The sequence below is a fragment of the Balearica regulorum genome, chromosome 3 (assembly GCF_011004875.1).
Source record: "Balearica regulorum gibbericeps isolate bBalReg1 chromosome 3, bBalReg1.pri, whole genome shotgun sequence".
NCBI lineage: Eukaryota > Metazoa > Chordata > Aves > Gruiformes > Gruidae > Balearica > Balearica regulorum.
This window is the reverse complement of record NC_046186.1, coordinates 63,554,703-63,567,507: the sequence shown is the minus strand read 5'-3', so window position 1 is coordinate 63,567,507 and position 12,805 is coordinate 63,554,703. Positions and strand designations below refer to the sequence as shown.

At 43.4% G+C, this 12,805-nt stretch overlaps 1 protein-coding gene across 4 annotated transcripts in view; it reads right to left on the bottom strand.

Annotated features, from left to right (window-relative positions):
* Positions 1–804: 804 nt before the first annotated feature.
* The window catches only part of MYB (MYB proto-oncogene, transcription factor), a 28,722-nt gene continuing 16,721 nt past the window's right edge, over positions 805–12,805 (bottom strand). For all 4 annotated transcript variants that reach the window (XM_075748160.1, XM_075748162.1, XM_075748159.1 and 1 more), the window contains 2 exons: positions 12,242–12,349; positions 805–2,246 (listed from right to left, as the gene is read on the bottom strand). In XM_075748160.1, the coding sequence (XP_075604275.1) occupies positions 2,130–2,246; positions 12,242–12,349 (225 nt within the window). In that variant the 3' untranslated portion in view covers positions 805–2,129. The remainder of the gene's footprint in view (positions 2,247–12,241; positions 12,350–12,805) is intronic.

Here is a 12,805-nt window from a genome sequence, read left to right as displayed (position 1 = left end):
TGGTGGGGAAAGAGTAAAATGGACTGGAAGGCGCTTCTGGGGGGTTCTCAGCCCATATGGGGTGGCTAACACGAGCTTGGAAATCAAAATTATTTTCTTCACGGAGCTGAAGTCTGCTTTCAAGAATATCAGTCTGACTTTAAAGTGCTTGCATCAACTTAAATTTCATCAAACATTTTATTTTCAAGCTACTAAGTAAAATGCTTTTTATTTTTCCTGGCAGGTTGCATCTTTTTTTCTCTTTGTTTGTTTTGTTAGCAATTGCTTTTGCTCTGTAGTGTTCCTGGGGCTGAATGTCCGCAGCGCTTATGCTGCATGAGGCTCTGCAGGTCTGCCCAATTATTTGCTGTGCAGCTAACACACCAGGTTTCAAAGTGTATCCTCACCTCTGGTTTCTTAAGACAAGCGTAAAAAAAATCTGTTCTACAGTATAGGAACTCCAGAATATTTTGCTCTTATTCAGTGGGCTCCTGATCTGATGGTCTCAGATGAAGAAATAAATTATCCAGTATTTTGGGAGAACAGTTTTACACAAAAGGTGCAGCAAGCCTCCCGCCAGCACTTTGGTGTCACTAGAGATGTGCCTCGAGTCCACAACATGCTCAATACGTACTGTTTTGTTCTGTGCTCCTTCCACTTCCTTAACAATCAATGAGAACCGAGGATGTTGAGGCTACCTATGGTGTGCAAAACTCTATTCCTTACTTATCTAAGTGTGCTGGAAAAAGCCTTCTTGGCTTGATTGTTGCCTATAACAACACCGCCAAAACACTAAAGACAAACAAGATTAGGAGACCATGCAGGTTTAAGTAAAAAAGAACACACTTTATTTATCTACAAGGCAGTACATTGTGGTATAAAAAAATTAAGTGCAGGTGAAGCTGCACCAAATGCTATTAAGGCAGCAAAGTCAGAGGCTGTTATAAAAAACCCAAACAATAAAAAAATAAAATAAAATCAGTGTTTTGCCATATCGATACAGATTTGGTATGGCAGTACAAAGAACCATGTATTTCTAAGAATCTGATTCAGTACACAAGACCCAAGTTAGGGAACAATTAGCTATACATGGAACAAAACAGACAACATGAACAAGACAGTGTTCTCCCAAACATATGAAGGTGCAATGCATGCTGTTACGAACCAATGAGAAACAAAACAATACATCCAGACAAAAAAAAAATCTCCCAAGAACAGTGTTCAAAAATATTGCTTATAAAAAAAAAGGGGAAAAATATAAATGATGTAAAAAAAAAATTCAAATAAAAAGGTCTGAAATGCTGGTGCATAGTCAATTAGCTAACATCAACATTTGTTTTCTTTCCATATAAAGCTCTACTGCTCCTCTTACACTAGCAGCATGTCTACACGCTAAGGTCTGTAGCAGCAAAACACAGTATTCATTTGGCATTTACAAAATTAAATTACTGAATAAAAATATAATTTTTCTCATAAATCTATTTCATACAGTAATATTTTTTTAAAGCAAGCTAATTACCCCCCCCAACAGAAACACACAATGTATAACGGTCTAGAACCATAACAGAATGAAAGAGTATTTCAAGAGGCATGGATGTTTGAGCATTCACAATCTTGATCAGTTTTCCCCCTTTGCACAGACTAACGTTTGTAGTAATGCTTTTCACTTCAGTATTTTACACCAATGCATTTTGTTCAGTGATTTAAAATATATCTGTTTGAGTACCTGCTCTTTTATTATTTAAAAAAAAAAAAAAAAGAAACAAACAAAACCCCACCCCTGGCTAGCACATCACTGAAATAACAATACTGGTGTATTAAGTCTGCTTGATCTCAATAAGTACAAAAAAAATTATCTTTATTATAAGTCTGCACTTAAGATCATTAATTACTGATTCAAACTCAATACCTAATAATTTAGGCAAGTATCATTTATTAAAAAAAAAAAAATCCTCTTAAGTTGGGTGAAATCCAACAAGAATATATATGCTGAGTGACTAAATGCACTTTGTGCTGCTCCCAACTGTTGTACCACAACAAAGATAGACTCTTCTCCCATTCATGAAAAGTCTTCATGCAGAGGAACAGGAATTTCCCAGTGGAGGTGAAGTGTTCTCAAAACCATAATGCTTCTCTGTCCGTCGACCCTTTCACATCACCAGAGTCCGGGTGGGGAAGGCGGCCATGTACTTGCGTGCCTGATCCGTCAGGGCCATCTGATCCTCGATCTTCCCGCAGGACGCTGACTCCCAGGCGTTGTTCAGATGCTAAATTAGAAGCAGGCAGAGAGATTTGGGGTGAACATCACGTGATTTATTTGCAGCCCCAGCCAAAGCCGGGCCCGCTTGTGATTAAGTGTTGCATGAACATGCAGTAGGATATTGTCTCATCTCCGGAGAAACCGAAATCTCAACACAACAGGGGAAAAAAAAAAAAAATCACCCCCACTTTCAGTCGGTGGCCGGAGGGGTGGGCAGGCCAGATGACCTGCAGAGGGGCACGCAACAAGAGCCAGGATCCAAAACTCCCCACTTATCTCTCCAACAGCGTCTTCTCTATGAGGCCACATCTACAGCCTTGCCTTTAATCCTTCCTTTCCGCGCAAGGTCTAAAAAGGGAATTTACTTGCAGGTGGACTTTGCAGTCAACAGGGCACAGACAGGCTAAAGCTCATGGTTATAATGGTCAGCACTATGACCACGTACAAATTCCTGCTGAACCTCCATTCTAGAAATACAGCTGCTCTGCCCCTGCTCCCCAGAGGAACCTGACCACCGTGGCCGCCCGACCATGGCTAACAAGAAGTCCCGAGCTCGAGGCTGCTTTCACCTGTGCGCGGGGAAGAGCACGTGCCCATTAGCAGAGCTCCTCCGGCAAAGGAGAAAGGGGGATGGATGACTCTCAGCAGAAACAGCATTTTAATTATCGTGTAAGCCATTTCACTTCTTGTGGTATTTATGGAGGTTACAGACACCATTTAGTATAATGTTAAAGTGAGATAAACATATCTGCAGAGGGCTGTGTGCCCTGTATTTATTTACTCACTATACATGCGAGATGTTTCTCATTGCCTTGAGCTATAAACAGTAATGAAATTTCAAAGCTCCTGGAATTTACCAGTACACACACACATTTGCACACTCTTTTTTTTTTTTTCTATTGAACTCTTTCATTTACTCAGTGCATCTGCTTTTCCACGTTGAGATATTCACTAAGGCCTGACTAAAAACTCTATTATTATATGGAGCTAGTTGCACGAATACCCTGCGCTCCAAAAATGCAAACGACTGTGATTAACAGAAAGCTGCCTGCCAGCAAGGAGATCCCAGTACTGTTGAACATTGAGAAGGTCTATGCCCAAGATCCACCAACGAAGACAATCCAGGAGAAACCTTTTTCTATTTTGTTCTGCTTTCAACAAGGATCATCTTTGCAGTTCAAGATCTAGATTGCTCAATGAGATGGCCAAAACCTTCCCAACATCTGGAACACTGGGTGAAGCATAATTTAGTGGACTGCAAACCATCTGCTAAGAGCAGAACTGTCCCGGCGTGCCAGTGGCTCTTCATGCTCCTCCTCCTAGTTGCTAACTGTGCAAGAGGATCCTTAAATTATTCTCTGGCCTAAATGTTTAGAGAATGCTCTTCTGACTGTAAACAGTGTTACCTGAGACATATGGATAGCAAAAGGCTGGGCAACATATGAAATACAGATAATTTCTCCTAACGTGCCCTAATCAGGGCACTGGTACCGACACAGGGACCGAGGTTCCCTGCCTTGGGACAAAACCAATGAGTAAGTAAGCAGTGTGATGAAGATGAGGGCAAGTATGTTAGTCCTCTGTAAACTGCTGGGCTTCCCTAGGCACGGCTTTTCTCTTCTCTTCTCTCTTCTCTCTTCTCTTCTCTTCTCACAAGTTCCAAATGTTGTTTCTGCTCCTGATGCCTTTTTGCAGGCAAAACTCCTGCCGAGCTTCCGTGGGAGTTCCCCACGTGAAGGAGAACCAGGTCAGGCCTCAAATCATTGAAGTTTCTGCAGCTTTTTGTGGGAAAGCTGCATCTGTGAAGGCAACAAACATGCCCTGCACCTCTTTTCTAGCATGATTCAACCTGGGCTGGCTGTGTACCTTGTGCTGTGGCTCAGCCTAGGGCACACGCCACAGCCAAAAAGCAGGTGTGACATACTTTCTGCATGCCACAGACATGCATGCGACACGCCACAGCTTCTTTTATGTTTTGGTTCAACAGCTTCCAGGGTAGCTTTTTCAAATGTACCTACATCAGCCAGGAGCCTACAGCCTCCTGTTGATCTTCAGTGGGACTCAGGCACCTGTGAGCATTTTACCCTATTATCTGAGAGGTATTTGCATCAGGGAGCACATTAATGCCTGGTACACTGCCACTGGATTTACTTAGAAGTCAGATTTGGTTTGCACACCTCAAAAGCAGCTGGTAGTTCCAGAATATCGATCATTTCAAAGGACAAAAATACGTGTGCAACCCCTATTTCCCCGTGATCTCCCAAAGCTCAAATATGCTGCTCTAGAAAAGGGAGATAAGCAGTCCCCTAAAAACTGAAAACATGTACGGAAAAGTCCATCTGTCATGGTATGTCAATTTTTGAAAAATAGAAGTAACTTCAGGCAAGGAGTGTCCCGATTTCATAAATTAGGCTTAATTGTTAGTATCTTCACTGAGTTCTTTGTATTAACAGCCATGTGCTTAGAAAAGAAAAAATAATAAATCTGTATCCTGATATCTCCAACATCTCAGCAGGCTGCTACATGTCACCCATTCCACTGAAAGCCTGGTCTTCGTTTAACCTGATGTCAGCGCAGCAGAAGTGGGGCAGGCAGGCAGTAACCCTCTGCCCTCCCGCCCGGCTCGGCTGCCCCAGGGAAGCCCTGGGCAGGAGGATCAGCTTAGACCCCTGACTCCAGCCTGCTTCAAACAACTTTAACTCAAGCTTTGTCGTAGAGGCAGCGTGGGAAAACCTCCCCCACAGAGTTTTGACCCTTGTATTATTTTCCCAGAAATGCATTACACTATTTTTTTTTTTCCTCTTGTGGCAAATTTATAAAAAGAGACTAACTTTGCAGTCTCACTGACGATGGCGAGAACTTTGTCTGAGTAAAGAAAGCAGAATTTGACCCAAAGCAGCATATTTTCTGAAGCAGCATATTAATTTACTAAGCCAGTTTTCAATTCTATCTTGGGGAACCCTGATAATATTTAAAGCGGGTATTTTTAAAAAAACATTTTCTGTCTGAAGCCTTGGCTCTCGGCAGCCAACACAAAACAAAGCACAATGCGCTTGCCTTGCCAGCCCTGCAGCGCGGTGCCGGAGGCACGTGTGAAAGTCATCCCGACGTGAGAAGTTTTACTTCCCTCCTTGGCAGGGAGCGCCGGGTCCCACGACCCAGGCAGAGCGCTTTGCTGGCGCTGGGCACGCACAGCTACGGGAGCGCTTGGTAAAAAAGGAAAAGCACAACGCCTCCTTCCACGCCTGCACCGCAGCCAGTATCGACAGGGCCGTGTTACGGGGACGTGGCAGCGCCCGGCAGAAAACAGCGCTTAGCAAATGTTTCAAAAGAGAAGGGAGCTGGGCAGAAAGCTAGAGGCGTGCAGGAAAACAGCACAGAAACCCAGGTCAGACCACTCCTTTTGCAGAATGCTCATTGCATCTCCCCTATCATATTTAAAGGTCCAACTCTGTAAATCAACAGATGCAAACACAAAAGCTTTGTAACTAGAAGGCAAAAGGCCTGACCCAAAACCCACGGAAATTGATGGGCATGTTTTCATTGATTCAGTAGATTCATCCTACTTAACTTCAGCCATCTCAAAGTGAGGTGTTTGTTTTGGCACCTAAATCCCTAGCCAGTGGGGAAAGAAAGGGATTTCCGCAGTACTATTCATGCCATATTTTATTTTTTTTATTGCCTCAAAGAGCGGGAGACTACTCTTAATTTTGCTGTCAATTAAAAGAATTTAAGCCTTTTCAGCCAGTACTTCCAGCTGTATTTTTCTCTTCTACACAGAGCAGTTTTCTCTTTTTAAGTTAAGACAAGGAGTGGGGCCAGGGGGGGAGAAGACGGTATACTACTATGAGTTCCCATAGGATAAAATTACAGATCCATGGTACAATTCCAGCTATGTCATTCTCCCTGCCTCATTTTTTTTTCTTCACCCCAGTAATCCTACCAGCACATCCTTCTCCTGGCAGCAAAACTACCTCACTTATCCTGTGCCTTCAACTGCCCTCAGGCAGATGCAAACTGTAAACAAAATGTCAAAGCTGTAACTGGGATATCCAGTTAAAGCACTTTAAATAAAAACTTGGACCATCTAGAGAAAACAGACCAGAGTAAGGAAAGACAAGACTGTGGAAAGGTGCTTTTCTAACAGAACTAGTACTTCTGCACTCAGAGCCCGGACCGCCTTTACATGTGCTGTCTGCGTGGCTCCTGCGTTACGGACAGGAGTTTGCGTGGTAGGAGTGGGTGCCAAAACCAAAGGCTGCTGCAGCCCTGTAGAACTGAGCTCCCAAACCGATGGAAGTGTAGTAAAAAATCTTTGGGCAAAGAACTGTATCTTCAGCAACTCCAACAAAGTTATTGGTGTTACGTACATTCCCATTAATTCAGCCAAGTTGTGCTGGCATTTAAAACAAAACAAAACAAAAAGCGAAACTGTTTAATATTCAAAAGGCTCAGACTATTAGAAGGTATGTTATCGTGTTTCTCTACTGCAAAAAGCTGGATTTCCTGCCAGTTTTCCCTTAGATTACACGGTATGGATAATTCGCAGAACATGCCACTGAAAAGAAGGTTTGCAACAGAAATGCAGTACTCCTTCCAAAACAGTAAAACAATCAACGCCTTAAAGCAAGCAATTTCCTAGCACAATACGATGCGTATCATGTAGAATAGTATGGCTTTCTATTCTGTAAGGATGCAGAACCAAGAGAAACCCTTTTGCTTATCAAGACCATAAAGTAAAGACTAATTAAAAACTCAAGTGACCATAAATTAATTCTACTTCATTTGCTACGGCAGAGCACTATTTCTGCTCATGTTGCTAGTTCTCCTCTGGGGCACACGACAGCCTTCTCCTCAACTCTGGGGCTTCCCCAGTTGCTCAGAAATACAGCTTGCTCAATGTGAGAAAGTAAGATGATTTTCAGCTTTTATTGTAAGCCTGATACCAGTGCTAGAAAGAGCTATTCGGTGGTGCTTTTAAGAGCTTAACTCTGAAGCCCTTACTCAGACAAAACTCCTGTTTGAGATATATGAGCTTTCCGAGTAAGATTAATGGGGGAGATACGGAAATGAGCTAAGCACCTGCAAACTCACATTAGGATATTCACTCCCTTTCTAGTTTTGTCCTTGAGTAATTTTTTTTTATTCATGGTTCAGAATACATTGCTGCAAATGGCTGAGAATTAACAGCTGTCCACTTTTCTTCTTTCTGAGAGACCATCGCCTGCTTGGGGCAGCTATAACTCCTGCTCTGTTTGCAACCTAAATTGTGCTGCCCTGGGAGGAAAACATGCGATGACTGACCTGTCCCTTCCAACCTCCTTGTGCTTCCCTCACCCGTGCCAAGCACAGCTCCTGGTCACATCAGCCGCTGGGGAGAGAAGGGCAGCACCAGCGAGGGAAAGCCGCAGGGCTACCTTTCCTTGCTGTGCAAATCTTAAACCTCCTGGGACTTGAGCGCAGCGTGCTTCCCCCACTCCCTTGACTAAACAAAAAAGAGTGTGCAACTTTGGGATCTTCTTGCCTCAAAAAAGCCATGGAGGAAAAGCAGAGAAAGCCTGCCACTGCCGGAGAGCATGCTGCCTCGCCTATACGCTTTGTCTGACAACCAGCTGCAAATGAAATTCCCCATTTCGCTTTTTAAATGGAGAAAATTAAGCTTAATGACAGCTCACACTCTTGAAAAGGTTAACCAAGTAACTGTTTTAAAATCCTTTAAACTTACTCTTTAAAGAAAATGGTTACACAAACCGCTGAAAGTCAGGAAATTCGAGCTGAAACGTGTCAGTCTGTGGTTAAAAAATGGAAAGTGACAGGAGCTAGAGGTTGAAGAACATTCTCTTTAGCTTGCAGGGCTTCTACCTTGTGTTGTTTCCTTTGTTACTGGGGGAAGAAGATATCAAAGCAGCGCTATTTTCTTAAAAGGTTCCATTTTATGGTGTCTTTCGATAGCCTGCAGGGTTAGGTGGATGGTCTATGATTTAGCCTACTTTTCTATCTGTTAAAATGTCTGTGTTAGGATAGTTCGTATTATGTACTGCTACTTGTCTGATTGGAACATAATGTGAAATAAAACATAACTTTTACACAGGGACGGCCAGAAACAGAGTTTTTACGTAACCTCTTACAAGGCACTATTCAAGCAAATGCTCAGTACAGATCATCAGCCTGCCTCAATAAGGGCTTCATATATTATCCCAAAATCTCAACCCTTGAAAAGTTCTTAGCGAGGCCAGAATCTCCCTGCAGTGAAACTAAGTATCGTCTGAGTGACAAAAATATAGGATGCAAAAATATAGGTTGTAACTAACTCCACCAATATAAAGCAAAAGTATTTGGGATCCACGCAAATGCAATGTAAGAGTAATTGCACTCCCAAGTAGGTTTGGTGAGACATCTCCTGTTCCTGCCAGGAGGAGAACACCCAATGCACAACCGTGAGATTTGCCATGCAGGATAAAAAAGCCGGCTGAACCTTCATACCTTACCAGAAAGATCCTACACACAGATACCTTTACATCCAACATCTTACAGAGACTTAACCAGGGGATCAAATGAGGATGAAGCCTAAACTCTTCCCAGATCTAAGGGGACCAATAACTCCACATTCCCAGTGCAGTTATATGCAGCTACCTGGCCTCACATGCCAAATGACGCAACATGCTGTTCCTCCTGAGTGATGGTGAATCATATCATGCTATCTGATATGGTCATCAACTATTATTTACTAAGTTGTTTATGATCAGTCATGTGTCCAGAATGCAGTAAAAAATATCTTTACAGATTGCTTTGAACATTTGTTACTCTTGCCTTCTTTGGAACTTAACAGCAAAACAGTAAGTAGTCAGGCACTTTGGTGAGCCTATTGCTAGCCAAATAATCTTTTTCTTTATGTAAATGCAGTGCAAATTATTAAAGCAATGAAAAATACTGCGGGCTGGTAAGCATGCTACCTCCCTCTTACGTAAGTTCAAATTTAAAACAAAATGGAATTTTAAGAACCAAGCATATTAAAAGCATATTGGGGAAAAAAAAAAAGTTTAGTTCTCTCTTTCTTTGTCTCTTCCCTCTCTGTGCACGCATCCCAAGGTGCAGAGAGTGCTATAATTCTTACTTGGACTGAAGTCAGTGAGAATTTGCCTAAGTGAGAACAGTTGGATCAGGCTCAAAATATTAACAGTAGCAATGTAAACATATGCAGACACAATTAAATTTCACCCAGATGCATTCCCTGATGTTTCATGTCTACCTGCATACAATCAGTGGACTCAGTCCAGTGTTCGTGTGTGCGTCCGTGCATGTGTACATGTCTGCGGGGAATATACCGAATTATAAACTACAAAGAATAACACGCTAAAGACAGGTCATGTACAAAACACCGCCAGTCAAAATCAATCGCAAACGCTAACGTTTTCAATTGCTTTGCACCCTTTAGACACCCCGTGTCCTCATCGCAGACATCTGGCTCCACTGGGACAGAGGGGAAGAAGCATTAGGGCAGAGCAGCAGCAATTTTTGGTGTGAAACAGCCAGACTGCGTGTCCTTCCTGAGCTGTACGGAGCCACGTTCCCCTCCGACATGAAGCCAAGCAGCCTTACCAGGGATGGAGCAGATTCTCCCTTTTAACCGTGACACTAAGTCCAAATCAGAGAGCGCAGCAATCGGCAGACAGGACCGCATTGTTATAAAAAGTCTGTATTTCATTCTGAAAAAGCTAATCGTGCCACCATCACAGAAACCCTTAGCCTCGTTCTTCATTTAGGATTACATTTCAGCTGAAACACTCAACATTTCTTCATTGGCAAAGAGAATAATTTTATCTTCATACTGGTTCACCAAGAAGCTGAATACTAAATATTTATTTGGGGGCTTTTTACAACTGCTTTTTCTTTCAGTTCAGCATGTTTTAACTGCTGAGATGAGTTGGAAAGTAATTTTTAACTCAGCTTCTACTTAAGGAAAAGTCCTCTTTATCCAAACAAGGAGAATACATGACTTTTAACATGCAAAATGAAAGGCTTTTCCTGACCAAGGACTGAAGAATGGGACCCAGAATGGGCCACAAATTGACTCATGTAAACTTCATCAACAAAATCAGCATGAATGAGGAGAGAAGATTAAACAAGCCCTTTCATTTACAGCAGCTTGTAAAGAAATTATTTTTAGATAGCAGGAAACATAACACTGTTATGCCAAAGATCAAAAGATCTTATTTTACAGGCACCTCAGATGCTTCGTTTTTATTACAGGCAGAGTGCAGGCAGCTACCACTTACCAGGACAACCCACAACATACTCTGTTTAGCTACCTGAAAATTTTGCTCTAAAGCTACGGAGGAGCCTGGAGTTTGGCCGGGGGACGTGGCCTGGCACGGCAGCGGGGCTGAGCATGTGGGCACCCACAGCCTCCCCCCACGCACCAGCAGCCGGGGAGCTCTGGCGAGCCTCTGCAAAGCTGCAGCCCTGGGCTCCGTTGCCATGACATGGTCTCAATTCAGTCCCTACATAACTGCCCTAACCCAGGGGCAGTGGATCTTCAAACCCTCCTCTTAGCCATCTACCATGGTGCAGCTAAGAAAGACAAAGAGACATGAGAAAAAAAGCAAATAAGCAATAAGGAGAGTGAGTCTTTGGTCCCTACGGACACCCCTGTGCAGAGGGGAGAAACAGTACCTGCTCTCCAAAGCTGCTTTCCATCAGATGATTCTGCAATATGCAAAACACAAACCTACTCCACGACAAACTGTGCCAAACAGGGACATGTGTGTAATTTTAATATCTCACTTTATAAGACCAGGCTGGAGATGCTTAATCAAAACCCGGTTTTGTTCATTCCTTCCTACTGTAAATAACTCCTAATGTAAATTCTGGAAAGAGGGAGGAAAGAAAGGATTAGCCATGTGGACTATCTGTCTGAAAGTAAGAAACTATGGAGTTGTACTTCCTTTCTGACAGTGACTCACCCTGGGGAACGATACACTTTCCCTCAATTTGCTCGTGTGGAGAAGGGATATAAAATCACTTATTCATCTACCTCAAAAATACAGACTGTGGTGGAAGGATAATTGATCACTATCTACACTGCGTTTTGTTCTCTGAATGACTTCTGTCCACAAGAGTTGACATCGAGGCTGTTAATGGCTTCGGTGGGCTTTAGATCAGGCCCGATGTAATAGGTATCCAAGTATTCTGAAGTACAGCAAATGCGTATGTACAAAGCATAAATATGTAAACCCCAGCCTCACATCTGGCTTACATTAAAACAGTTGCAAGTTTAACTCAGTTCAGGGATCCCAAGATAAACAACTGGCCATACGGGTTACAAGGCCCCTTCAGACCACCATTTACAACCACGTTTCTGGTGTGACCTCAGCCTGTGCTCAGGGAAAGGCCATCCTGGTGCTTGGCTGGATGGGTGATACCGGCCACATCTGTGCCGGCCAGCCGGGCAGTACCAGAGTCTCTCCTCTCGCCCTGAGGCCAGTGACAAGTTCTGGCCACCACCACGCCATTCAGCTATCCTGCTCTCCAAAACAGCAAGAGACACTTCCATGAAGTCTACAGGAAAAAGCCTGTGGCCCGTGCTGATGCTTGATCCTACCAACTTAACGGTGGGTTACAATGCCCCACACTGAGCTACAATGCCCCACGCGCAGGCCTTTTAGAATCATAGAATGGTTTGGGTTGGAAAGGACCTTAAAGACCATCTAGTTCCAACCCCCTTGCCATGGGCAGAGACACCCTCCACTAGACCAGGTTGCCCAAAGCCCCATCCAACCTGGCCTTGGACTCTTCCCGGGAGGGGGCATCCACACCCTGTTTAGCTTCCTGGAACAGCTGTAGCCACCATGTCCTCATGCTCCACAGGTAAAGTGAGATCCTCAACCACATTCACCTGAACGTTTCATTCTTCCATACCCAAAACTTAAAATCAGTCTGTGAGAAAGCAATATTTATATGTATTTTTATATACAAAGGGTATTTTTATCAAAGAATAGTTACCTGCAGTGGACTAGCTAGTTGCCTGTTCCTAGGTACTGCAAATGTTTTGTGAAAACTACCGTCCTCTTCTGACACAGGCATCTTTAAAATGGAGCTGGTAAGAAGATTCTGAATAGGAACAACAACAAAAAAAAATTCAGTAACTCAACAACCTGAATTCAAATGCATTAAAAGCAAACCCAGTCTGACTGCAGAGGGTGCAACACTGGGCACAGCCACAGATGGAGTGCTCAGCCTGGGAGCAGACCTCAGCCTGGGGTTCCTGGGACTTGGCTTTGGAGGATGCAAAGGTTTTTCATCCAGCGAAACCCCCAAGTGCAAGAATATCAGTAACATTGAACAGTGCTGGCGAAGCAAAGGGAACCATGCTCATGCAAGGTCTCCTTTGCACAAAACAAAACACATTCTCTCTCTTTCTTTTACCAGTTTTAACTCTGTGACCTAGTCATTTCCATACCCAGGTGCAAGCATCCTCCAAGTGCAGCCTCATTACAAAGACTGTGGGCTGCACAATGACTGCAACTTCTGCTACCTTCTGTAGGCATTGCAGTGAGCTAATTACGA